Source organism: Mesocricetus auratus, unplaced genomic scaffold (assembly GCF_017639785.1).
Source record: "Mesocricetus auratus isolate SY011 unplaced genomic scaffold, BCM_Maur_2.0 Super-Scaffold_15014, whole genome shotgun sequence".
Classification (NCBI taxonomy): domain Eukaryota; kingdom Metazoa; phylum Chordata; class Mammalia; order Rodentia; family Cricetidae; genus Mesocricetus; species Mesocricetus auratus.
In genome coordinates, this window is record NW_024429186.1 from 3,605,773 (window position 1) to 3,633,324 (window position 27,552).

General features: G+C 39.9%; 3 gene segments (V, D, J or C); all 3 read left to right on the top strand.

The window, feature by feature from the left end:
• Nucleotides 1–3,215: 3,215 nt before the first annotated feature.
• On the top strand, nucleotides 3,216–3,758 carry LOC101832781. The segment is given in 2 exon segments: nucleotides 3,216–3,299; nucleotides 3,382–3,758. Coding segments are annotated over 2 exon segments (423 nt in total).
• Nucleotides 3,759–20,148: 16,390 nt separating this feature from the next.
• LOC121139513 lies at nucleotides 20,149–20,686 on the top strand. The segment is given in 2 exon segments: nucleotides 20,149–20,194; nucleotides 20,271–20,686. Coding segments are annotated over 2 exon segments (462 nt in total).
• A 2,977-nt stretch (nucleotides 20,687–23,663) lies between these two features.
• On the top strand, nucleotides 23,664–26,345 carry LOC121139514. The segment is given in 3 exon segments: nucleotides 23,664–23,763; nucleotides 23,845–24,177; nucleotides 26,173–26,345. Coding segments are annotated over 3 exon segments (552 nt in total).
• The last annotated feature ends 1,207 nt before the right edge of the window (nucleotides 26,346–27,552 follow it).

Genomic DNA, 27,552 nt, shown 5'->3' on the forward strand with positions numbered 1-27,552 from the left:
CTGGCCCTGCTTACTCTATCACACTCTCATACATACTGGGGTTGAGTTTGTCCCAGAAAAGGGGCTGTGGTCCTGGGAGAATGAGGTTATTATGGAGTCACAGAAAACAGGTCATTCTTCTTCAGTTTCATCCTCACCTTTAGAAACCCATCTGAGGAAGAGTTGTCCTCAAGACTGACTTATGTGATAGAAGTGACAGCCACATATGCTGTGATGTCCATACCGAGGGACACCATGGTCTGGCAAACAGCGCTTGAGCTATAGGCTCAGGAAGAGCATTGGAGTTCACTCCATAGTAGTCTCACAGCAGACTGGAAGAAGATCAGCCCAAGAGCAGGTGCAGAGAGTGTCTAAGCATTTATTTTCTTTGGGACCTTGAACTTCCCCCAAATCTAACTGTTTCCCTTAAAAAAACCCCAAACCTCTATATGTTGACCTATTAAAGTGGAACAAAGTTTTAGAAGTGGCTTTTTTCTTTATAAGTACACATATACATTATTACCCATGCAGTTTGTCACTTATATGAGGAGAAATAACCCTGCCATTGTCACCAGTGTTAACCACTGAGCAATGATGAGGTTACCTGATTTCATTCTGATGAGAGACAGCACATTACTGGGATTCTATGTTTAATCTTTGGCATTTAGACAGGAGCCCATAGGCAATCAAGGCTCAGCGATTAAAACTACAAAAGGTCATATCTGACATGGCTCTGTCTATATTGGTGTATACCTCAGTCCCAGAAACAATCTGGAATTTTCCTCTGAAAATAAATTTCTCTTTTTCTTCAACTTTAATTAATTCAAAGAAACAACTAAATGTTGTTCTTTTCCAATAGAATTCTGAGACCTCCTTTTAACCCAAACTCTGTCATCAATATCAGGTCTCAGCAGAAAGTGTAAAGCTGTCATTGAGAAATTCTTCAGTGTGTTAATGGACACATTCAATGACCAGTTCTCCCTAAGTCTGAAATCTGCTGCCATTGAAGTTAGCCCTGCATTACATTGCAGCCAGCACAATAGGTTCCCGGTGTTCTCAGAAACAACCTCATTTTGAGGATGCTCAGGATCAGCAGAGGGCACTGCAGAACTCACCAGAAAAGAATATGTAGCAGGAGACACTAAGATCTGGAGAGTGACAGAGTCCTCTGAGACCCAAAGTTTTCCTGTCCTGACCACAAATAACTGCAAAGACAATACAAAATGCTTGGAGTAGCTATTGTGAGAAGACTTCAGTCTTAGTATAGTAAAAGTTCCTTGTTTAGTAATATTGTACATATATGTTTTAGTCATCAGATATGAACCCATATAACAAGGCAGCAGTTTTCAAATAGACATCATCATCACATCCTCCAGCAGCAGCGTCTAACCGTATCTGTTACTTCTTTCCACTGGAGGAGGGCTTTTCTCATTTGGAATATTGTACAGTGACCTGAGATCTCAGCCCTTGAATTTTCAGCCACAATGCTGTGTCCTTGTAGATGTGCTATGGGAGACCTGATCCCAAGGTGTGATACACTGCCCTGTGAAGCCATACCTCAGTGGGGAGAGAGAGGAAGAAAATTGGGATAATCACAAAATCTGTCCTTTGCTGAATTTAGGATTTCATGTATCATTTTTCTGTGCATAATTTCTAAAATATAAGATATTTACTCATATTGTTAATACCTAGCCTAAAATGTGGTTTCGTGTCTAGGGAAAAGAGTTTAGAAGAAAGTACCTTATATTTAGACTGTCCTCATTCTCACTCAGGACAACTAAGAGAGAGAAAATGAGACATCATCACAACTACACCACTGCAGTGTCCTTCACAGGTGAATTATCACAATGTGATATATGAGATTGTGATGTGCAGGGCCCCTCCATCTATAACCCATGCCCTGTAAATCAGCGAAGATCAGCTTACTCATGGTCCTTTCTCGTGTTTAAAGGATGAGTGTCCTTCAATGCGTTGTGATGTCTTGATTTTACGTACTGCATCTGTCCTGGTGTTTACATTTACACCCAGAATATTTCATTGTTGTTTAAGGACATACTCCAATTTTAGCGGTGAAGAACTTCATCTGACTATGGAAATTCTTGACTTTAATTGTGATTTCTCATAAGGGATTCACTTTCTTTCAAGAACCAGTTTTCTTTCTGGTATACTATTTTAAGACTCTATCTATGTGTATATAGACAGAGTTGATTGGATTCATAGTGCTATTAGTTAAGGAAACAAGAGAGGACACATAGATTGACAGAGACTTATTGCAAAGTCCCAAGAGGAACCAGTGGGGCATGATGGGTATAGATATGCTCATACCATATTTTGTACATGGATCAAATTTCAAAAATATAAACTATAAAATACCAAATTTACATAGTTGTAGAAATTTCATACACTTGTATTTCATAGAATTCTTTCCCCCATAATCTCTACCCTCGTTTTCCCCTCCTCCTTTACTTTTATCCTAATAGACGATTTCACTTGCACTTCATCATGTATTTTTATTCATAGTTGTAGGTAAGCATGCGATAACTAAGAACTACTGAGGAGAGTCTCATTTATTGTCTGATTTCTGAGATGGTCTTAATTAACACATATTTATCTAGCTGCATCCATTTTTCTATCACTGACATAATTTCTGAATACCTTGTAGATGAAAATTTTATGCTGTGTTGTTTATATAAACGTGTCTTCTTGATGAGACCCTCTGTTGACAGATACATAATTTAGTTATTTTGACATTGTTGCAGTAAGCACTGCTGTGCAAATATTTCGTTCATTTGAGAAAGTTTTTTAGTATATTTTTTTGGAAAGGCAAATATTAACTGCAGATATCAGAAAGGAGGCTTTAAAATTCCATCGTAGCAGGTTTTAAATTCCCATCAATGTCATCATAATCTCAGCCACCATCTTTACATAAGTCTGATAACCTTGTTCCAAGTGGAGCCACTGTATCAGATCTGATATCTATTGAGACTTCGGTCCTGATGTTACTTCCTCATCCTCTGCAGAGAACCCAGGGAAGAAGGATACTATACATATCCTCAGAGAGAACTAGGACTGGGAACTCAGCATCCTGCTGTCTGATCCAGGTGTCCTCTAACTTCTTCTCCAGTAGGACCATGTCCTTATTAAAAAGTACCATTCTCATGAATATTCAAATCAAATCATCTGAGACTATGGTGGTAAATACAGAGATGTCCACAGCACCCCCAACATATGATCAGTTTCCTCTTCACAGCTACTGAACACACAGGTCCGCACCATGGGATGGAGCTGGATCATCCTCTTCCTTGTGTCAGTAATTACAGGTAAGTGACTCCAAGTTCCAAACCAGGAGAGGAAACTGGGGATGAGGTGACAATGACCCCTACTCTGTATTTTTCTCTACAGGCGTCCAATCACATGTCCAGCTGCAGCAGTCTGGGCCTGAGCTTGGCAAACCTGGTTCCTCAGTCAAGTTGTCATGCAAGGCTTCAGGCTACACCTTCACTGGCTACAATATTGGCTGGGTGAAACAAAGGCCTGGACAGGGCCTGGAGTGGATTGGACGGATTGGTACATCAAGTGGTAATACTGAATACACACAGAAGTTCCAGGGCAAGGCCACGCTGGCTAGCGACATATCCTCCAGCACTGCCTACATGGAGCTCAGCAGTCTGACATCTGAGGACTCTGCCATCTATTTCTGTGCAAGACACACAGTGTTGCAACCACATCCTGAGTGTGAAAGAAACCCTGCAAGAGGAGGAAACTGCCCTTGGACTTAGATGACAATGAGCATCAACCTGGAGATTTGCCCATATTTCATGACACTGAGTGTCCCTTTGTCACTTCCCAGACTTACAGGGTTTTGTCAACTTTTCAAAAGGACTGAAGGGTTTAAGTTAGGTTGATTTCTGCTGCCCTAAGACCTCACCATACCTTGATCAGCTGTTTAACCAGTGACATTATCCATGAATATTTTTCTTTTTTAAAATAGCAAATATAGGACAAACTGCAGCAATGCATGATGATGTTTACAGCTCTTACATAGAAGGGTCTGGAAATGATTTTGGAGTAGCTATGAATGGGCTATAAATTAGATTATTCCCATAAGAGACAAACCAATAGAATGTGAGCTAACTAATGCCAGTTTCATATTCCAATTTTCTTTGCCTAAAGCAACCAAAGAAAGTTTGTGGGAAGGGATCCCTATTGATTTGGGGATAGATGTTACATGGAATTAGAGATAAGAGAGTCCTCAGTCCTTGTAGAACTTCCTTGACTGCATGTAAGTCAGGGAAAAACCTTAGGATATTCTGTATGTGTGGATTAACATCCATTGTTAACAAGCAAGAATAGATAAGAAGTAGCAGGGAGGGAGAGGGGGTAGAGAAAGACATAGAGAAACAGAGAGACACACACAGGGCACAAAGATGAGTGCTTATGCATGGGGAATATGTGGCAAGAGTTTGATGGGTGATATGATAAAATATATTGTATGAAAAAAACAGTAAATGTTATAAATTTCTTCATGTTTTTATTAAAATGAAAAATCCTGTGCGCACATATTAAATAACAGAAGGGTACTTGAGGCAAATCACAAGCCTCCACTAACACCCTATGTCATTCTTACTCATTGGAAAGGGGCACACACTACACTCCTCAGACATTTTCTTTTGGTCATGTCCATCCCCAGTGAAAAACATCTCTCTTTGACTAAAACAATCTCACAATTGGCTAGGGGACCAGTGACAAAATTCCCACAACAAATAGAATACAGAGAATAAAGCCAATGAAAAGCTGGTGGACTATGAAGCTGAAAACTTTCCATTTTGTTTGGTTTTGATGAGAGACAAAAGTTCAATAAAGAAACCTGAGTTTTGTTATCAATGGATTCAAATCACAGTCCTGGATCATCAGGTGTCTTGGCTGAGAACAAGTTCCTTTGTATAGAACAGCTGGGCACTAGGACCCTGAATCATGCTGGGGAAACATCAACTGAAAATTCCCTAATGCTTTGCTCTTATCAGTCCTCTGTTAGCTGAAATTAAAGTGTGAAAATTCCTTTTTATTTACTTCTTCCTGCAGTTATTGAATGAAGATGATATTTAATATACACATTCAGTTTCTAAGAAGTGTGATGAAGCCCATTTAAATTTACTTTTACATGCAGTTATATTTTCCCCATCTGTTGCAAGTGTAATTTCTAGATCATGAAAGGTGAAGCTGTGCATGAGTATTGTCCAGCAAGTCTTGTGAGAAGAAGACCACTGAGATGACACCATCTAACTGTGAAAAGGTCATAGAAATGAGCAAACACCATGCAGCAGAGTCTGATATCCACATTCTAGACTTGGATGAATCCTATTATCAGCCTTACCCAGGATCAGAAGCAACTTCCATAACAGATCATCATGAAGAATATGGAGCACAGGCCAGCAGGCGATGACCACACCTCAGCCATTCAGGTTCCTAAGGAACAGGTGCAAAGACAGAACAGGAAGGTCACCACATCCATCTGGAATTTCTTCCTTTTGCTGAGTCTCATATCACCCTGCTAAATGAGTGAAACCTGTCCGGGAAAAGATTTGTCATCAAAGCACTCAAAGCAGAAGGGACTTTAGATCATCAGTTCACTGCATTTAGCTGCTTTAAATGAAGTCACTTTCCTCCACGTTCCACAGAACAATCATTGTTCACAAGAACTCTTAGCTGTAACAACATTTCTACAATAGAATTAATTAGCCATTTGAGCAATTACTTCCCAACTTTCCTTTCTAGCACAGGGCGACTATTACGGGGTGCCTCTTGAGACATATCCCACAGCCACCAAGAAATTCCAATATCACCAGGCAGAGTAGAGATACAGGACTGCATGAAACCACAGCAATACAGACCATGTAACAGATTCCCCTACTTTTTGTGGTAAGCAGAGACTAGGAAAATTAATGTCACTAATGGCAAAGATATTTACTAACACAAGCCAAACACAAATATGTGGCATATATGTAAAAGCATTTTGTGATGACTTTAGAATTTCATAAGGAATAGTCTTGTTTATTAATGTTTATTTGATATGTATATATGCATATTATACACATTTATCTATTTAAATATACGTATTTTTAATGAGCATAATATTTGGGACCTTGTGCATGTTAAACTTTTCCATAATGCTGTCTCCAAGCCCAGTTTCAACACTGTAATTTAATGTATACTTCACTATTCATTCATCTTAATATTAGTTTGCATTGAGTTATCAAAATGAAGTTTTTAGTTTTTAAACTTCTATGAACTTACTGTGCAAAATCTGCTGAGATAAGCAGTGGAGAGTTCATGTTAAAAATGAAAAAACATAAATTAAGGATGTTGAATCTTTTTACAAACAAATAATGAATAATATTTTAGTGAAATCAGTGTCCTCACGACTTCTTTGTCCTTCAGTCATTTGCACTATTAACTGCTGCCTCTAAGGTCCACACACACCTGAGAACATGATATAGCAAATATGTCCTCCCTCTGCTCATGAAATCCAGCACTGCCATGACTCCGCAGGTCAGGCAGACGACTCTTGCCCTGTATTTCCATTCAGTGACAAGCGCTGAAGGCATGACAATCAACATGGAGTTGGGGCTGCATTGGGTTTTCTTTGTTGCTCTTTTAAAAGGTAGATGACAAGGGACACTGAGTGAGTGAGTGAACAAGCATGGAAGAGACAGAGGACACGCGTGACAGTTTCTTGTTAAATGTCCTCTCTGTTTCCAGGTGTCCAGTGTGATGTACAGCTGGTGGAGACTGGGGGAGGCTTAGCACAGCCTGGGAATTCCTTGAAACTCTCCTGTGCAGCCTCTGGATTCACCTTCAGTGATGCTGCCATGACCTGGGTCCTCCAGGCTCCAAAAAAAGGGACTGGAGTGGGTAGCAAGCATAAGAACTAAACCCAATAATTACGCAACCTGTTTCGTGGATTCGGTGAAAGGCAGATTCACCATCTCCAGAGATGATTCCCAAAGCATGGTCTACCTGCAAATGAACAACCTGAGAACTGAGGACACGGCCACGTATTACTGTACTAATGACACAGTGACAATTATTCAGTGTGCACACAGAAAAAAAAAACACTACCAGGTTTACGAAGCCAGCAGGGGGCGCTCAGCACACATAAAGCCAAGGTTATTACATAAATGATTATTTTTTTCCTTTTTTTATCTGGGTGCACTCTCTATTTTCATGTTTTCTGGGGGATCCTTTTGGCAATTGTATACCCTAGGAATTGATCATGCCTTGAAAGTGATGGGTTCTGTGTTAACCAACATTCTTAAAACAAATATTTAATATTCCCACTTGAACAAAATGCAGAGTGCTTCTCTGTGGTCACCAGTATCAGCTCCTGGGGAAGCTCAGGAACCTCAGGTGGACTTTTCCCTCATACTGAGGTTGGGACAGATCCTACACTCGCGAACTGTTAGTAAATCAGAGGTAACCACGTGGAAGGGGAGTCAACTCAGTCACAGTAAGCACCTTGAGTTGTCCAAACCACTCTCCTCTTCTGGAGGGCTGTGCATATAAGTCTAAGAAGTGATTAAGTTGTTATTTTAATTAAAATATTTTCATTACAGAATTCATCATGCTGTCTTCTGCCCTGTGTTGAATTAGATAATTCTAGTTCTGAACTCTGCGCACTAACTCAGAGTTCAGCTGCTCATCTGGAGTTAAGGGATCACTGCTGTGTGATCTGGACAGTGTGTACTTCCTGTGAGCTTCTTCTGTTGATTCTCAGATCCTGGTTTGGTTTCCCTTGGTTATGAATCCATTCTCACTATATTCACAAAATTCCCTGTGAATTTGCCTCCAAGACTCAAAGAGTGAGCACTTTTAAGTTGACAACAAGGATCCAAGTGACCCTATATTGGTCATAATTGAGTGTATGTTTCTAAGAATATTGGAAGAATATTTTGGAGAAGACATTTTGAATATGTGGAAATTCTGTTAGCCACTTGCAAATGAAAATTTAGTTTTCTTCGTAGGAATGTCCCTGTCAAAACAGACCACTGTCTTATATAGTTCCGTGGCAAGCAGTAAGTGGCCTACACAAAATTGACTCAGTGGCATGTGTGGTGGTTCTTTGCCTTGTAGTGTTAAATGAGGGCTTTGCTTTTGTATGTTTATTTGATTTCTCATACAGGTTCTTCGTTTGTGTATTATGGCTTCCACTTTAGGGTTTTCATGGGAATCATGTGTTTCTGGAAAAAAACCTATCACAAAAAGTGAAGTAAATATACCGAAAAACATGAAAGAAATAATTTCTAAATATAACTCCTGTAGGATAGCTAATTTACTCTGCTATTTATATTTCACATAATTTACTTGAAGATCTCTTTCAGTTACTGGCAGAATTGAGGGAGAGTTTGGAATTTTACAGTTGATCCTTTACCCCATATTCACAGCCTTTCCATTCCCGATACCCTGTGTGCAGCTCAAGCCTTTCACAGAGCACACACCTGCACTGACAACCATCACCTCTCCCATTCATGGGCTCCATGTGGTTCACCTGTTCCTGTAGAACACTTGGATTTGCTAAATTGAAGAACCATAAACAGGTCAGACCTGGTGCAAAGGAATCCTTTAGATTAATATATGTGAGATGTTTCTTTACTCAAAAACAGTTACGTTTCTCTAAGAGACAATCCCTCCACCAACAAATATGAATTTGTGTGTATAATATCGATGACATCATACTAGGAATGATTTCTGGTGAGTGTGGTTTCTCTTGACCAATTATGTGACAGAACATTAAAATACTATGCCTAATTCAAAATGCTTCTTTTACTATCCTCTGTAAGTACAATGATGACAGTAGACATCATAGATACACCAGGAGAATCTGGGTTCTGTTCATTCCCACCTGTAATTATGTGGCTCCCAAAATGAAAATATGCTCCTAATCTCCAGGGAAAATTGGAGACTCCCTACATGGCTGGTACCAGCAATCTACTCAGATAGGCTTGCAGGGGTGTGTATAGAAATAATACTGTTGGGCCAATTCATGATTCTGGTGACAGGTTCTCAGTATCAGTATCTGTTGCCATTCATGAGTCACACATGGGCATATTTAAAAGAATCCAACTATACATTGACATGTCCAAATATAAATGCATTCTGTTCTGTAGGAGTGAACTCCACAAAGCTATCTGCCCAGTAGGGTGGGGTCAAGGTAGAGATAAAATGAATGAAAGGAAAAGGGGCTTCCCTTTTCTTCTGGAAGCCAGCCACGCTTCTAACTCCTTGTCTGTGCGACTCTGTCTCTCTCTCTCTGATAAATAAATATATTGTATTCCCTATATAGCCTCGAGTATTGTTATATCTGGTGTCACATAAGTGGTTCGGGATTACAGCCCATGCCTTGGAAACCACCTGAAATCGGCATCCCGAGGTGAGTGCTAATTGGCACTTCGGCTGCCTCTGAGGTGCTCTCTCAGCCACGGCAGCTACATTGCTGTGGTCTCTGCTGAGTCCTGAACTGCTGCAGTCTGAGCGTGCACGCCCTGGGGCCACCCCCACCGCGTGTGCTCGCCACGGCCCTGCCGCTGTGCAGCTGCAAGAGAGGAGCCTCTGCCACACTCTCTCCAAGCATGCTGTTCGCGCCCTGCTGCCACAGACACCACAGCAGTCTGCTGCTGCGCATAACCGCTGTAGAGGCAGTCTGCCGCTATGTGTGCCTTATTGCAGCCCGCCGTCACACACTGTGACCCCACCGCCACTCTCGCTGCTCGCAGCCCGCCCTGCGGCCTCGCTAGGAGCAGCTGCCACTGGCAGTTGTTGACCACCACTGCCACCAAAGCTGCAAAGAGGATCCCATTCCCTGCCATGGCACCCCGGCCATCTGCTGCCGTCCCTGCTCCCTCCACCCCCTCTTCGCCACCTGCCCAATTCCCTTGCCGAATTAGTTCTGCCTTGCACTGCATTAGCAGCTACCAGAGCCACTGCGAGCTCCGCTGCTGTGCGGGGAATCTGCCTTCCCAAATCTGTTCGTTAAGTTTTCACAGATTCCTTGGGGAGCATCCGATTTTCCGCGGAGAGGCAGTGCTTGTCAGTACGCCTGCACCATCAGCTGGCCAAGCACGGTAACTTCAGGTATTTTAATTTGAGATAATAAAGGAGGTGATTTTTTCCAATTTAGGAACCACCAATTGATGGTAAGAATATCTAATTATAACATGGCAGGTAATTTAACACTGCAGGATTTTAGAGATTTCGTTACCAATGTGATGGATTATGCAGTAAAAGACAATTATGATATTTATCATACGTATATGTGTGCCATGCTTGTGATTTTCAATATCTGCTGCATTTATGGTTAAGACTGACTCTATCCAGGTGGAACTTTCCAAATTAGCAGAGTCAATTCAAAAATTAGAGTTAAAAATTCGGGAACAATTGGATTTGGTTACATTTAATTCAATGTCTACTGCATTTATGGTTAAGACTGAGTCTAATCAGGTGGAACTTTACAAATTATCAGAGTCAATTCAAAAGTTAGAGTCAGAAATTCAGGAACAAGGGGATTTGGTCAAATTTGACTAGGACAATCTTCGAGACACATTCAATTCAATGTCCACTACATTTATGGCTAAGTTGGAATCTAACCAGGAGGAATTTTCAAAAATAACAGGGTCAATTCAACTATGTCTGATAATAATGGCAATCTAGCGGACCGAATGTGTTTTCTTGAAGGAAAAATAGATGCCTTTGGAATTTTTAGGGAGGATGGTATGAAAAGCTTGGAATCGCGTTTAACTGAAGAGTCCAAAGATTTAATGCAGAAAATCCAAACCTTAGTGAACAATCCGAGGACTTGGGACAATTTTTAATGCAGGAAATCCAAGACATAAAGGATGACATGGTTGCAAAATTTCAATCTTTAGAAGATACATCCTCTGAAATATCAGATGTTGAGTCAAAAGATGCTAGGCTACCAGGAAATAAATGAAATATGACTACTAGACATCCTAATGTGGCCTTTCCAGTAACCATTGTAGAAAGGCCATCATCACAGAGGAACCAATCTGGTTCCACTACACAGAAATGGGAACCTATTCCCATGAAATAAATGAAAGCCATTAAGCAAGCGATAATGACTTTTGGAGTCCACAGCCCTTATGTAAAACAGTTACTAAGTACATGGGCTACGACCAATAAGATAACTCCCTCAGATTGGAATGATTTAATATCTGCAGTGTTGGACTAGTCTTCCCAAATACAGTGGAAAGCTTTGTGGAAGCAGGAAGCCAAGGCCCTTGAACTTCAAGGTTTGAAGGATGGCTTTGATGCTTCTGAAAGTAAGATTATGGGGGAGAAGCAATTTTTTGACCCGCAGGTCCAGGGTGGTTATGATGAGTGTACATTTGATTTATGCAAAACAGCAGCACTAAATGCTTTGGATAAGGTTCGTGAACCAGGGAAAAGACTTGAATCATATTCAAAAGTGATACAGGGTCTGAGAGAAAGGTCTCTGAATTCTTACAAAGATTATCCAGAGCAGTAGATTTACAAATAACTGATCCTAATATTATGCGACTTCTTACAGAATCGTTGGCTTAAGAGAATGCAAACCCACATTACAAACAGATACTGTGGCCATTAAAGGTAAGATCAGCACCATTGGAGGAATGGGTCTTATATACAACTAATGTTGAGTATGACAATCCAGAAGGAGGAACCTGTTTAGGAGAAGCCATTTTTAAAGGATTTAGGAGTAATCAGGATGAAATATGGCCTACTCAAGAGGAGATACTAAATTGGGTTGGGGAAGCAATCTCTAGAAGTTTCAAAAGACATCAAAACTTTAGATGTTTTAATTGTGGTTAAATGGGACATCTGAGTAGGAACTGTAGACAACGCATTCCAAAGAATAATGCTTCTACCAGGAATGTGTCAAACAGAAGGCCTCAAACTCCTGGTCTCTGCAGGAGGTGTGGAAAGGGATGAAATTGGACTAATGAATGCTGGTCCACAAGAGATAGACAAGGTAGATCTTTAAAGCCAAAAAAGCGGGGATCAGGGGCTCAAGCGAGCCCCCAGAAAGAAAGATTATCCGGTCATTCCCAGTGACAGAGGAGGACAGGCTCTATCAGTACAATTAAAAGATCCACTGCCAATTGTAAATAATATGGCACTGTATAATACATTAGCTCCAGAGGATGAATCAATTATATCAGGAGGAGATTCAAAACATGTATTTTGGCAAACTTCTATACAATATAGTAGACCCAAGTTATCAGTTAAGGTAAATAATATGGTGATTAATGGCATTTTAGACACAGGAAGTGACGTCACTATCATTAATCAGAAGTCCTGTCCCCCAAACTGGGCTTTAAAAGAGGTTAACGTTCAATTCTTAGGGATTGGAACCCTATCTGAAGTTAAACAGAGCGTTAGATGGATTGACTTTATTGGGCCAGAAGGACAGAGAGGAAGGTTAAAGCCATATGTTGCAGATATTGCTATAAACCTCTGGGGTCATGATCTACTCCAGCAATGGAATACACAGATTAACATTCCTCCTGTATCAGCTAGGAATTATAGACAAGCTCTTAGTGGTACAAAGAATATAGTAAGGCAGTACAGAAAACAGATGCCAAATGTACAGGCTGTACAGAAGCAGGATGCTAGTGCCAAACCAACAGAGCAACCAAAAGCTCTACCCTTAAAATGGCTGACAGATGAACCTGTCTGGGTGGGTCAATGGCCTATGACATCTGAGAAGTTAGAGGCTTTGGAGAAGTTAGTTCAGGAACAGCTAGATGCTGGACATATTGAGGAATCAACTAGTGCATGGAATTCACCTGTTTTTGTTGTCAAGAAGAAGTCTGGTAAGTGGAGAATGGTTACTGATCTTAGAGCCATCAACAAGGTAATTCAGCCTATGGGGTCTCTACAACCTGGGATGCTGTTACCTTCTCTAATTCCTAAGGATTGGCCAATTATAGTTATAGACTTAAAAGATTGCTTCTTCACCATACCGTTACAAGAAAACGACAGAGAAAAGTTCGCCTTCACGGTACCTACCTATAATAATTCCCATTCGGTACAGAGATTCCAGTGGAAGGTACTACCTCAAGGTATGTTAAACAGCCCAACTTTGTGTCAATATTTTGTGAATAAACCTCTAGAAATAATTCGTAAAAAATTTCCACATTCATTAATATATCATTATATGGATGACATATTATTGTCTGATTCAAATAAGGATACTTTGGAAAAGATGTTTGAAGCAGTAAAGGAAACTTTGCCTCGCTGGGGATTACAAATTGCCCCAGAAAAAATACAAAGAGGAGATTCTATTAACTATTTAGGTTATAAAATAGATGCTCAGAAAATTAGACCGCAGAAAGTACAGATCAGAAGAGATCGTTACCGGACTCTTAATGATCTTCAAAAACTATTAGAGAAATCTCTCAATTACAGACAATTATCGGTGTAGAAGGGCATGATTTAAAACACCTCAAAATGGCTTTAAAAGGAGATAAAGACCTAAACAGCCCATGAGTACTATCAGCTGAGGCTGAAAAAGAATTAGAATGGGTAGAAAAGAGAATATTAGAAGCACATGTAGACCGTGTGGATCCAAAACTGGACTGTATTCTGGTTATTTTACCATCTAGATAATACTTCTCAGGAATATTAATGCAGAGGGAAGACATCATACTAGAATGGGTATTTCTGCCACATAAACAGAATAAAAAATTGAAAACATATATAGAAAAGATCTCTGATTTGATATTAAAAGGTAAATTAAGGCTTCGTCAACTGACTGGGAAAGACCCAGCTGAAATTATTGTACCTTTAACAAATGATGAAATTTCCTCCTTATGGAAGGATAATGAGTATTGGCAAATAGCTTGCAGTGACTTTTTGGGAACTATTAGTAATAACTATCCCAAAACAGAGAGAATCAAATTCATAAAGAAAACAATTTGGATTCTTCCACATATCGTGAGACAAACACCTATTTCTGGAGTTCTTACCTTCTACACGGATGCAAACAAATCAGGTAAGGCAGGGTATAAATCAGGAAATATAAGTAAAGTAGTTCAAAGCCCTTACAACTCCATACAAAAGGCAGAGTTATATGCCATTCTCATGGTAGTTTAAAGACTTTACAGAGCCTCTCAATATAGTCACGGATTTTCAGTATGCAGAAAGAGTTGTCTTGCACATTGAGACTGCAGAATTTGTTCCTGATAGTACAGAATTTTTACAATTACAGGAAACCATCAGAAACAGGACTCATCATATATATATATATATATATATATATATATATATATATCACACATACAGATCCCATACAGGTCTGCCAGGTCCTCTGGCACAAGGCAATGATGAAATTGATCGTTTGTTAGTAGGTAATGTGTTGGAAGCTTCAGAATTTCATAAGATACACCATGTCAACAGCAAAGGCTTAAAGAAGAATTTTTCTATCACCTGGCAACAAGCCAAAGAAATAGTAAAAAATTGCCCCAGTTGCTCATTCTACAATCAAACTCCATTACCAGCAGGTTGTAATCCTAAAGGTATTCATAGAAATGAACTTTTGCAAATGGAGGTATTTCACTTCCAAGAATTTGGCAGTTTAAAATATGTACACCATACCATAGACACGTTCTCAGGATTCCAATGGGCTACTGCCCTCAGCTCTGAGAAGGCTGACTCTGTTATTACACACCTCTTAGAGGTGATGGCTTTTATGGGTATACCTAAAACGATAAAAACTGACAATGCTCCAGCATATGTCTCCAGTAAATTGGAACAATTCTTGAAATATTATAATATAAAACATGTAACTGGTATTCCTTACAATCCCACAGTACAAGCAGTGATTTAAAGATCTAACCAAACCTTAAAAGAGATGCTTCATAAACAGCCAGGGAGAACAAAGACCCCTAAACACAGGTTACATAATGCTTTACTTACATTGAATTTTCTTAATGCTGATGAAAAAGGACAAACTGCAGCAGAAAGACACTGGACTACAGAGAAGACTTCTGAACTGAACCAACCGGTGTATTTTAAGGATGTTATGACCTCAGTCTGGAAACCAGGATATGTGTTACGTTGGGGAAGGGGTTATGCTTTTGTTTCCACAAGAGAAGAAAAGCTTTGGGTCCCATATAAATTAATTAAGATTTGATCAAAACAGAAAACGTCTCAGGAGGAGGACTGATGACAGCTCATCTACAAGGTCTGCTATGTATAAGGAGACCTCATTAAAGGAAAGAGAAGTATTCTGTTTGTGTCTTTACAGGACAATTAGTTCTGAACAGTGAAAAAAAATCCTAGGTATATGGATACCTAAAGAAGAAAGGATAGCTACTCAGAGGACCACCAAACATGCAATAATACGATGTGTTATCAATGTCTAAATCTATGTATTTTGTTATTATAATTTCTATTTCTTCCACTTCTTAATATGCCTGAGTCCCAATTCATCTAATTATTCATGGCTTTGGAGTTGGATTGGCTCTCCTGCTTTAAACCCAAGCATATTGTTAAAATGCAATTCAGACTTTCTGTATTATATCAAAGAGCCATTGATATAAGACAGAAACAATAACATCAAAAAAGATATACATATATTGGGACTGTCATCTGTGTTTATTTGATTCTTTTCTAAAACTCTAATCTCCTTCATATGTATTATCTTCCTTAGGGTTGCCTTTCCCAGTATTCATACACATAGAAGTTAAGAATTTCTGTGCAACATTAATATTTCAGTTTTCCAGAGACAAAGGGATTTCTTGACAGCGATCTTCAAATGCTTCAGAAAGAGAATGTGGATTCACTTTCCCGACTCTGCCTGATTCGACTGGATACATCTAAACTGCCCCACATCATCGACCCCACCTGACAGGCACCATCCTGAAACCAGCTTGGAACTATACCACTCAACACATCATCAGGCCAAGGAACTGATACAGTGCATCTTCTACAATCTGATCAGAGCTTCAGACAAGAGCTTCAATCAAAATCAGAAATCTAATCCAGAACTTCAGTCAAGCCTCTCCTGCAAAACAGAGACTAATTGACCTACTTAAGACTCTTGTTACACTAACAATTTCTTCCCACAGGTCCCCATGATTGTCATCGTCCCACTTCAGCAGGAAGTAAATTTGAGAATTCCATGTCCCCTCTCCCTACTCTTGACATTATAGGGTAGTTTACACCTGTTAGTGTTACTTTGCAATTATTTTAGGTTTGGGATTGGAAGGAGGTGTTCAGACTTAGGCATCCCTTTCAGATAAGTTTAGAATTTATGTGGAATTGATATGTTTAGTTTAGGATAAGTAGATTATAACTTAATTATCACCCTCTACGTATATATGTTGTATATGTTTGAGTTTGTATCAAATTTAAATCTTCTATTTAGACTAAAAGGGGAATTGTCGAGTGAACCCCACAAAGCTATCCACCCAACAGGGCGGGGTCAAGGTATAGATAAAAGGAAGTGAAAGGAAAAGGGGCTTCCCTTTTCTCCTGGAAGCCAGCCACGCTTCTGACTCCTGGTCTGTGCGACCCCCTCTCTCTCTCTCTCTGATAAAAAAATATATTGTTTTCATTATATAGCCTCGAGTATCGTTATATTCATTATTTTTATGAGAACATATGTTGATGCTTTTCACCAAGGCACATGGTAACTTATACTATCACAAATGACAATGTTTTGATCCTTTGCTATTGCCAGGAAAACTGCAGAACTTGTCACTGTTTGTGCCTGACAGGGACCAATTGTCCTTGTCCTTAGGTACCACTTTAGATGTCAAAACTTGGCCTGGTGAGCTCCTCAGAGATCTGGTCCTTACCTGTACTGGCCCTGCTTACTCTGTCACACTCTGATACATAATAGGGTTGTTTGTCCCAGAAAAGAGGCTGTGGTCCTGGGAGAATGAGTTATCTTGGAGTCACAGAAAACAGGTCATTCTCCTTCAGTTCCATCCTCACCTTCAGAAACCCATGTGAGGAAGAGTTGTCCTCAAGACTGACTTTTGTGATAGAAGTGACAGCCACATATGCTGTGATGTCCATACCGAGGGACACCATGGTCTGGCAAACAGCACTTGAGCTGTGGACTGAGGAAGAGCATTTGAACTCATCTCCATAGGAATCCTACAGCAGACTGGAACTCAGGATCAGCCCAGGAGCAGGCGCAGAGCGTGTCTAATCATTTGTTTTTTTGGGATCTTGAACTTCCCGCAAATCTAATGGTTTCCCTTAAAAAAAACCCAAAACCTCTATATGTTGAACTATTAAAATGGAACAAAGTTGTAGAAGTGTCTGTTTTCGTTATAAGTACCGATACTCATTTTTACCCATGCAGTTTGTCACTTATATGAGCAGAAATAACTCTGCCATTGTCACCAGTGTTAACCACTGAGCAATGATGAGTGTACCTGTTGATTTCATTCTGATGAGAGACAGCCCATTACTGGGATTCTATCTTTAATCTTTGGCATTCAGACAGGAGCTCACAGGCAATCAAGGTTCAGGGATTAAAACTACAAAAGTTCATATCTGACATGGCTCTGTCTATATTGGTTTGTACTTCAGTCCCAGAAACAATCTGGACTCTTCCTCTGAAAATAAATTTCTCTTTTTCTTAAACTTTAATTAATTGAAACAAACAGCTAAAAGTTGTTTTTTCCAATAGAATTCTGAGACCTCCTTTTAACCCAAACTCTCTCATCAAGATCAGGTCTCAGCAGAAAGCAGAAAGCTGTCATTGAGAAATCCTTCAGTGTTTTAATGAAACATTCAATATCCAGTTCCCCCTAAAGCTGATATCTGCTACCACTGAAGTCAGCCCTGCATTACATTGCAGCAAACACAGTGAGGAGGTGCCCTGTGTGCTCAGAAACAACCTCATTTTGAGGATGCTCGGGACCCGCAGAGGGCTCTGCAGAAATCACCAGCAAAGAAAATGTAGTAGGAGACACAGAGATCTGGAGAGTGAGGGCGTCCTCTAAGACCCAAAGTTTTACTATCCTCACCTCAAATAACTGCCAAGACCATGCAATCAATACACTTGGTGTAGCTACTGTAAGAAAACTTCAGACTTAGTATAGTAAAAGTTCTTTGTTTAGTAATATTGCACATATATGTTTTAGTCATCAGATGTGAACCTTATAGAAAGGACAAACATGCACACACATTTTACAAGGCAACAATTTTCAATTAGACATCATCCTCACATCCACCAGCAGCAGCATCTAACTGTATCTGTTATTTCTTTCCACTTGAGTAGGGGTTTTCTCAATTGGAATATTGTACAGTGACCTGAGATCTCAGTCCTTGAAATTCCAGCCACAGTGCTGAGTCCTTGTAGCTCTGCTATGGGAGACCTGGTCAATAGGTGTGATACACTGCCCTGTGAATCCATACCTCAGTGGGGAGAGAGAGGAAGAAAATTGGGATAATCACACAATGTGTCCTTTGCTGAGGTTAGGATTTCATGTATCATTTTTCTCTGCATATTTTTCTAAGAGGTAAGATATTTAGTCATATTGTTAATACCTTGCCTAATATGTGGTTTTAGTGTCTAGGGAAAAAGTTTAGAAGAAAGTACCTTAAATCTAGACTGTCCTCATTCTCACTCAGGACAACTAAGAGAGAGAAAATGAGACATCCTCACAAGTACACCACTGCAGTGTCCTTCACAGGTGAGTTCTCACAATGTGATATATGAGATTGTGATGTGCAGGCCCCCTCGATCTATTCCCCATGCTCTGTAAATCAGCGAAGATCAGCTTGCTCATGGTCCTTTCTTATGTTTAAAGGATGAGTATTCTTCAAGGCGTTGGAATGTCCTGCATGTATGTAATGCATCTGTCCTGGTGTTCAGATTTACTCCCAGAAAGTGTCATTGTTGGTTAAAGGCCAACTCCAATTTTAGCTGTGAAGAACTTCATCTTAATATGGAGATTCTTGAGTTTAATTGTGATTTTTTATAAGGGATTAACTTTCTTTCAAGAACCAGTTTTCTTTCTGGTATACAATTAAAAGACTCTATCTATGTGTATACAGACAGAATTAATTGGATTCATTGTACTAGTAGTTACGGAAACAATAGAGGAACCAAAGACAGACAGAGACTTACTGCAAAATCCCAAGAGGAATGAGTGGGGCATAATGAGTATAGATATGTTCATATGATATTTTGTACATGGATCAAATTTCAAAAAATATAAACTGTAAAATACCAATTTTACATAGTTTTGAAATTTCATACACATGTATTTCATACAACTCTTTCACCCATAATCTCTACTCTCATTTTCCCCTCCTCCTTTACTTTTATCCTAATAATCGATTTCACTTGCACTTCATCATGTATTTTTATTCATACTTGTACGTAACCATGTGATACCTATGAACTACTGAGGAGAGTCTGATTTAATGTCTGATTTCTGAGATGGTCTTAACACATATTTATCTAGCTGCATCCATTTTTCTATCACTGACATAATTCCGAATTCCTTGTAGATGAAAATTTTATGCTGTATTGTTTATATAAAGGTGTCTTCTTGATGAGATCGTCTTTTGCAAGATACATAATTTAGTAAGTTTTACATTGCTACAGTAAGCACTGTTGTGCAAATATTTGGGAGGTATATTTGCTTCGGTTCATTTGATAGAGTTTTATTATACAGTTTTATGGAAAGGTAAATATTAATTACATATATCAGAAAGGAGTCTTTAAAATTCCACCTCAGCAGGTTTAAAATTCCCATCAATGTCATCATTTTCTCAGGCACCATCTTTAAATAAGTCTGATAACCTTGTTCCAAGTGGAGCCTCTGTATCAGATCTGATAATATTGAGAGTTAGATCCTGATGTTACTTCCTCATTATCTCCAGAAGACTCAGGGAAGTAGGATACTATACATATCCTCAGAGAGAATTAAGACGGGGAACTCAGCATCCTGCTGTCTGATCCAGGTGTCTGCTAACTTCTTCTCCAGTAGGACCATGCCCTTATTAAAAAGGACCATTAAAAGTACCATTGTCATGAATATTCAAATCATCTGAGTCTATGGTGGTAAATACAGAGATGTCCACATCACCCACAACATATGATCAGTGTCCACTCCACAGCTACTGAACACACTGGTCCTCACCATGGGATGGAGTTGGATCATCCTCTTCCTTGTGACAGTAACTACAGGTAAGTGGCTCCAACTTCCAAACCTGGAGAAAAAACTGGTTCTGAGGTGACCCCTAATATGTATTTTTCTCTACAGGTGTCCAATCACAGGTCCAGCTGCAGCAGTCTGGGCCTGAGCTTGGGAAACCTGGTTCCTCAGTTAAGTTGTCATGCAAGGCTTCTGGCTACACCTTCATGGGCTACACTATGCACTGGGCGAAACAGAGGCCTGGACAGGGCCTGGAGTGGATTGGATGGATTGGTACATCAAGTGGTGATACAAAATACACACAGAAGTTCCAGGGCAAGGCCACGCTGACTGGAGACATATCCTCCAGCACGGCATACATGGAGCTCTGTAGCCTGACATCCGAGGACTCTGCCATCTATTTCTGTCCAAGAGACACAGTGGTGCAACCACATCCTCAGTGTGTCAGAAACCCTGGAGGAGCAGAAAGCTCCACAAGAATGGAGATGACAGAAAGATCAGTCTGGGGACTTGCTCAGAAATAATCATTCTAGTGTTCCCTTCTCTGCCTCCTTCTCAAAGTCCTATATTGCTTAATACAAAAATGGATTTTTCTTAGGATGCCTCTAGAGGACACCATATTATGAGAAAGTATTGACTTGTGACTGCTTTAATTGACACAGTTCTTTAATAAAACAATAAAAAGTGAAGCTGTGATGAAGAATTTTGATGAAATACATCTTTATCTTGAGTGCAGGGATGTTTTGCAGCAAAAACTAACAATAAAGTACAATACACATTTGAACTGTGCAATCCAAATCACCAACATCTGACAAATAAATGTTTGTTTCACAGTCTTAAATCTTTTTTTGTTGTAAATTGTTCTTTTTTATAATTCATTTTTAGATGCAAATTAATGCAACAAGGATATATGTCCTTTTATGTTCATAACAGCATTATTTGTAATAGCCAGAATCTGCAAATGACCTAGATGCCCCAAAACTGAATAATGGATATTGAACATGTGGTTCATTTATACAATGCTGTATTATTAAGCAAAGCAAACAAACGAACAATGGAATCTTGAAATTCACAGGCCAATGGATGTAACTAGAAGAAACCATCCTGAGGTAACCTAGTCACACACACAAAAAAAACACATAGTATGCCCAGTTTCATAGAGGGAGGAGTGATGAGCAAAGGAGTTAACAACAGGCTGGCAAAGCCCATAAAAACAGCTGACCTGAAAAGGGAGAAATACATGGACCCCAGACTCATAGCTGAGAAATCAGCAGAGGACTTACACAGACCCCCTGAATGTGGATGTCAATTAGGCTTGGGCAATCCTTTGGGCCTGTGGTAGTGGATCACTATTTACACGTAGCATAGGAATGGATGTTGGGAGCCTGATGGGGAAGTCTTGTGTATATGTCAATAAAACACTGTTGGCCTATAGGGAAGCAAGCTAGCTGGGACTAGGGGTCAAGGAGCATTCTGGGAATGAGAAACACAGGGAGTTATGATGTAGCTGCCACAGGGATCAAAAGTCCGGACCTTTTCTCCGGTAAGAGAAATACTTAGATTAACAATTATGGGGTAAATACTTAAGTCAGAGCTAGCCAGTATGAAACAAAAAAAGGTGAACAGCTTCATAATTAATCAATGTGAGGATGCTCAGGACCAACAGGGGGCGCGGCAGACCCAAATTTACCAGGAAGGAAAATGCAGTAGGTGAGAGAAACATGTGGAGAGTGAGGGAGTCCTCAGAGATCCTAATATTTCCTGGCCTGACGTCCAGCTGAGACCATGAAATATACGTGGTGTAGCTACTGCAGTCAGACTCCAAACTCAGTAGTGTAAATATTCTTGGTTAAGTAATATTTCCCATATGTATTGAGGTCATTATTTGTGAACCTTATTGGAGGGGCAAACATCCATTGGACATACAGGTAAGAAGGTCACACATTTCCACACATAAGGAGGCAGACTTCCAGTTATCAGCATCACAGCCATCAACAGAAGCATCTGTAATTCCAGCTGTAGTTTCTGTGCCCTGGGGGAGGGGTTTGCTCATCTGGAATAGTTGACTGTGACCTGGGATCTCAGTCCTTGGCATTCCGGAACCAGTGTGGGGCTCATGTAGCTCTGCTGTTGGAGAACTGGTCCCAAAGTGTGACACACACAATGCCCTGTGCAGCCCCCAGCTCAGGGGAAAGAGAGAGGGAGAAGCTGGTGATAATCACAGTACATGTCTTTCACCAATATTTACTATTTCATCTCTCATTTTTCTCTATGTAATTTTTCCAAAAAAAAGGTGTGTAGTCAAATGGGGATAACCTAGCCTAATATATGAATTTGTGTCTTGGGAAAAGAATATAGAATAATGTACAATAAGTCCAGACTGCCATCGTTCTCACTCAGGATCCTTAAGGTAGACAAGATGAGACGTCCTCATCCTTAAACCACTCCCCCTATGTGTATATAGATAAAGATGATTGTATCAATGTCATATTAGTTAGTAAAACAAGAGAGGACATGAAGAGGGACAGAGACTTATTGGAAAGCATGAAAAGGAAACATAGTGCGTAGTGGGTATAGATATGATCATACTATGTTTTATACATGGATTAAATTAAAATATAAATTATGAACTGCAAAATATCAATTTTACATAGTTTCAGAATTTTCATACTCATGTATTCTGTTCTTTGTGTTATTCCCCCCATAATCTCTTCCCTTCATTTTCTCTCCCCTCCTAGTTCACTCTACTAGACAACACACTTAACTTGTACTTCATCATGTATTTTTATTTATAGTTCTATGTAAGCATGCGATATCTAAGAACTACTGATGAGAGTCTCATTTGATACCTGATTTCTGCGATTGCCTTAACTAATGCATTTATCTCTAGTTGCATCCTAACTGATGTAAGTTTCGTATTCCTTGTAGATGCATAACTTCTGTTGAGTTGTTTATATAAACATTCTTCTTGATGAGATCCTCGGTTGAAAGATATATAGTTTATTTCCATAATTGTGTTTTTGTGATATTGCTTCAGTAATCAAGGTGTTTACTTGATTTCTGAAGTATATTTTCTTTTGTTCATTTGGTAGAATTTTCAGTATACAGGCAAATATTCATTGCATATATTTTAAAGAGGCTGTAAATTTAATACTCAGTAGGTTTTAAATTTCTCATCACTATCACCATCATCCCAGCAAACCACTGTAAATAAATCTGATAACCTTGTCCCAGGTGTAACAACTGTCTCAGTCCTGACATCCTTTGAGACCTTAGGGTATGATGTTTCTTCCTCAGCATCATCTGAGGTCCCTGGGAAGAAGGATGATATACATATTCTTAGAGAGGATTAGGATGGGATCTCAGTATCCTGCTGCCTGATACAGGTGTCTGACATCTTCTGCTTCAGCTGGACTAGGTCCTTATCTAAGAAGCTGCCTGCTCATGAATATGTAAATCAAGTGAGTATATGGTGGTAAATACAGGCATGTCTACAACAATAACAGCATATGATCAGTGTCCTCTCCACAGTCACTGAGCACACAGGTCCTCGCCATGGGATGGAGTTGGATCATCCTCTTCCTGGTGACAGCAGCTACAGGTAAGGGACTCCAAGTTCCAGACTTGAGGAGGGGCCATGTACTCAGGGGAGAGTGACATCCACTTTGCCTTCTCTCCACAGGTGTCCACTCCCAGGTCCAGCTGCTGCAATCTGAGTCTGAGCTGGTGAAGCCTGGAGCTTCAGTGAAGCTGTCCTGCAAGACTTCAGGATACACCTTCACTACCTATTATATGCACTGGGTAAAGCAGAGGCCTGGACAGAGCCTGGAGTGGATTGGATGGATTTATCCTAATAATGGTAATACTAAGTACAATCAGAAGTTCCAGGGCACGGCCACCCTGACTGCAGATACATCCTCCAGCACAGCCTACATGGAGCTCAAGAGCCTGACTTCTGAGGATTCTGCAGTCTATTACTGTGCAAGAGACACAGTGTTGCAACCACATCCTGAGTGTGTCAGAAACCCTGCAGGAGGAGGAACCTGCCCTGGGACTGAGATTATAGAGAGGATCAGCCTGGTGATTTGGCCATAAATCATCATACTGAGTGTTCCTTTGTGACTTCCCAGACTTAGATAGTTTTGTCAACGTTTCAAAAGGACTGAAGGGAATAAGTTATGTTGATTTCCTCTGCCCTTAGACCTCACCATACCTTGACCAGCTGTTTAACAGTGGCCTCATCCATGGATATTATTCTTTTATTTAAAAAGCAAATATGGGCCGAGCGGTGGTGGCACACTCCTTTAATCCCAGCACTCAGGAGGCAGAGGCAGGCAGATGTCTGTGAGTTCGAGTCCAGGCTGGACCGACAGCCTCCAAAACAATACAGAGAAACCCTGTCTCAAAAAAAAATCAAAAATAAATACATAAATAAATAAAAAGCAAATATAGGAAAAACTGCAGCAATACATCATTATATTCATAGCTCTTACATAGAAGGTTCTAGAAACATTTTTGGAGTAGCTATGAATGAGCTATAAATTAAATTATTCACATAAGATAAAAATCAATAGAATGTGGGAAAAATAACACGTGTTTTATATCCTATTTTGTTCGCCTAAAGCTAGCAAAGGAAGTTTGTGAGAAGGGGTCCCCTTTGATTTGGAGGTAGCTGCTACATGGATATAATGATAAGGGAGTCCTCACTCTTTGTAGAACTTCCATGACTGCATGTAAGTCAGGGAAAGAGCGTAGGATATTTTGTAAGGGTGGATTAACAACCATCGCTAACAAGGAAGAGTGCATAAGAAATAGCAGGGAGGAAGATAGGTGAGGGAGACAGGAGGAGAGAAAGACATAGGGCATTTAGTTGCTTTAAATTAAATTGCTTTCCTGCAAGTGCCACAGAAACAATAATGTCATAGTCCACAAGAAATCTTAGCTGTAACAAAATTTCTAATAGCTGAATTAATTAGTCAAATAAGCAATTACTTTCCAACTCTCCTTTCTAACTCAGGGCTATTATTACAGGTGCGTCTTGAGACATATACCACAGCCACCAAGAAATTCCTATATCACCAGGCAGAGTAGAGAGACAGGACTGCATAAAACCTCAACAATACACACCATGTTCCAGATTCCCCTCCATTCTGTGGTAACCAGAGAGTAGGAATATTAATGTCACAAAAGCCAATGATATTCACTAACACAACCCAAACACGAATATGTGGCATATATGTAAATCATTTTGTGATGACGTTAGTATTTCACAAGGAAAAGTCTCTGTAATATTAATATTTATTTAATATATATTATACATATCTACCTATCTATCTATCTATATATATGTGTGTGTGTATTCTATAATGAGGATAAAATTTGGGACCTTGTGCGTGTTAAACTTACCCACCATGCTGTCTCCAAGCCCAGTTTCAACACTGTAATTTAATGTATGCTTCACTATTCATTCATCTTAATATTAGTTTGCATTTAATTATCAAAATGCAGTTTTAATTTTTAAACTTCTATGAACTTACTGTGCAAAATCTGGTGAGATAAGCAGTGGAGTGTTCATGTTAAAAAATGAAAAAACATAAATTAAGGATGTTGAATCTTTTTACAAACAAATAATAATATTTTATTGAAATCAGTGTCCTCACGAATTCTTTGTCTTTCAGGCATTTGCACTATTAACTGCTGCCTCTAAGGTTCACATAAACCTGAGAACAAGATATAGCAGGAAGATATGCAAATATGTCCTTCCTCTGCTCATGAAAACCAGCACTGCCATGACTCCGAAGGTCAGGCAGACGACTCTTGCTCTGTCTTCCCATTCAGTGACAAGCGCTGAATGCAGGACAATCAACATCAGTTGGGGCCGCATTGGGTTTTCTTTGTTGCTCTTATAAAAAGTTGATGACAAGGTATACTGAGTGAGTGAGTAGACAAGAATGGGAGAGACAGTAGACACGCGTGACAGTTTCTTGTTAAATATCCTCTATGTTTGCAGGTGTCCAGTGTGAAGTACAGCTGGTGGAGTCTGGAGGAGGCTTAGCGCAGCCTGGAAAGTCCCTGAAACTCTCCTGTGCAGCCTCTGGATTCACCTTCAGTGATGCTGCCATGAACTGGTTCCGCCAGGCTCCAGAAAAAGGGACTGGAGTGGGTAGCAAGCATAAGAACTAAACCCAATAATTATGCAACCTATTACGTGGATTCGGTGAAAGGCAGATTCACCATCTCCAGAGATGATTCCCAAAGCGTGGTCTACCTGCAAATGAACAACCTGAGAACTGAGGACACGGCCACGTATTACTGTACTAATGACACAGTGAGGAATCTTCAGTGTGAGCACAGAAAAAATCTTCCCTCCCAGGTTTACGAAGCCAGCAGGGGGCGCTCAGCACACAGAAAGCCCGGTTATTACATAAATGATTATTTTTTTTATCTGGGTGCACTCTCTATTTTCATGTTTTCTGGGGGATCCTTTTGGCAATTGTATACCCTAGGAATTGATCATGCCTTGAAATCGATGTGTTCTGTGTTGACCAACATTGTTAAAACAAATATTTAATATTCCCACTTGAACAAAATGCATAGTGTTTCTCTGTGGTCACCAGTATTAGCTGCTGGGGAAGCTCAGGAACCTCAGGTGGACTTTTCCCTCATATGGAGGTTGGGACAGATCCTACACTCAAGCACTGTTAGTAAATCAGAAGTAACCATGTGGAAGGGGAGTCAACTCAGTCACAGTAAGCACCTTGAGTTGTCCAAACCACACTCCTCTTCTGGAGGGCTGTGCATATAAGTCTAAGAAGTGATTGATTTGTTATATTAATTAAAATATTTTCATTACAGAATTCATCATGCTGTTTTCTGCACTTTGTTGAATTAGATAATTCTAGTTCTGAACTCTGTGCACTAACTCAGAGCTCAGCTGCTCATCTGGAGCTAAGGGATCACTGCTGTGTGATCTGGACAGTGTGTCATTCCTGTGAGCTTCTACTGTTGATTCTCAGATCCTGGTCTGGTTTCCTTTGGTTGTGAATCCATTCTCATTATATTCAGAAAATTCCCTGTGAATCTGCCTCCAAGAATCAAAGATTGAGCACTTTTAAGTTGACAACAAGGATCCAAATCACCCTATGTTGGTCATAATCTGAGTGTATGTTTCTAAGAATATTGGAAGTATATTTTGGAGAAGACATTTTGATCATGTAGAAATTCTGTTAGCCACTTGCAAATGAAAATTTAATTTTCTTCATGTGAATGTCACTTTCAAAACAGACGACTGTCTTGTATAGTTCCGCGGCAAGCAGTAAGTGGCCTACACAAAATTGACTCAGTGGCATCTTTGGTGGTTCTTTGCCTTGTAGTGTTAAACGAGGGCTTT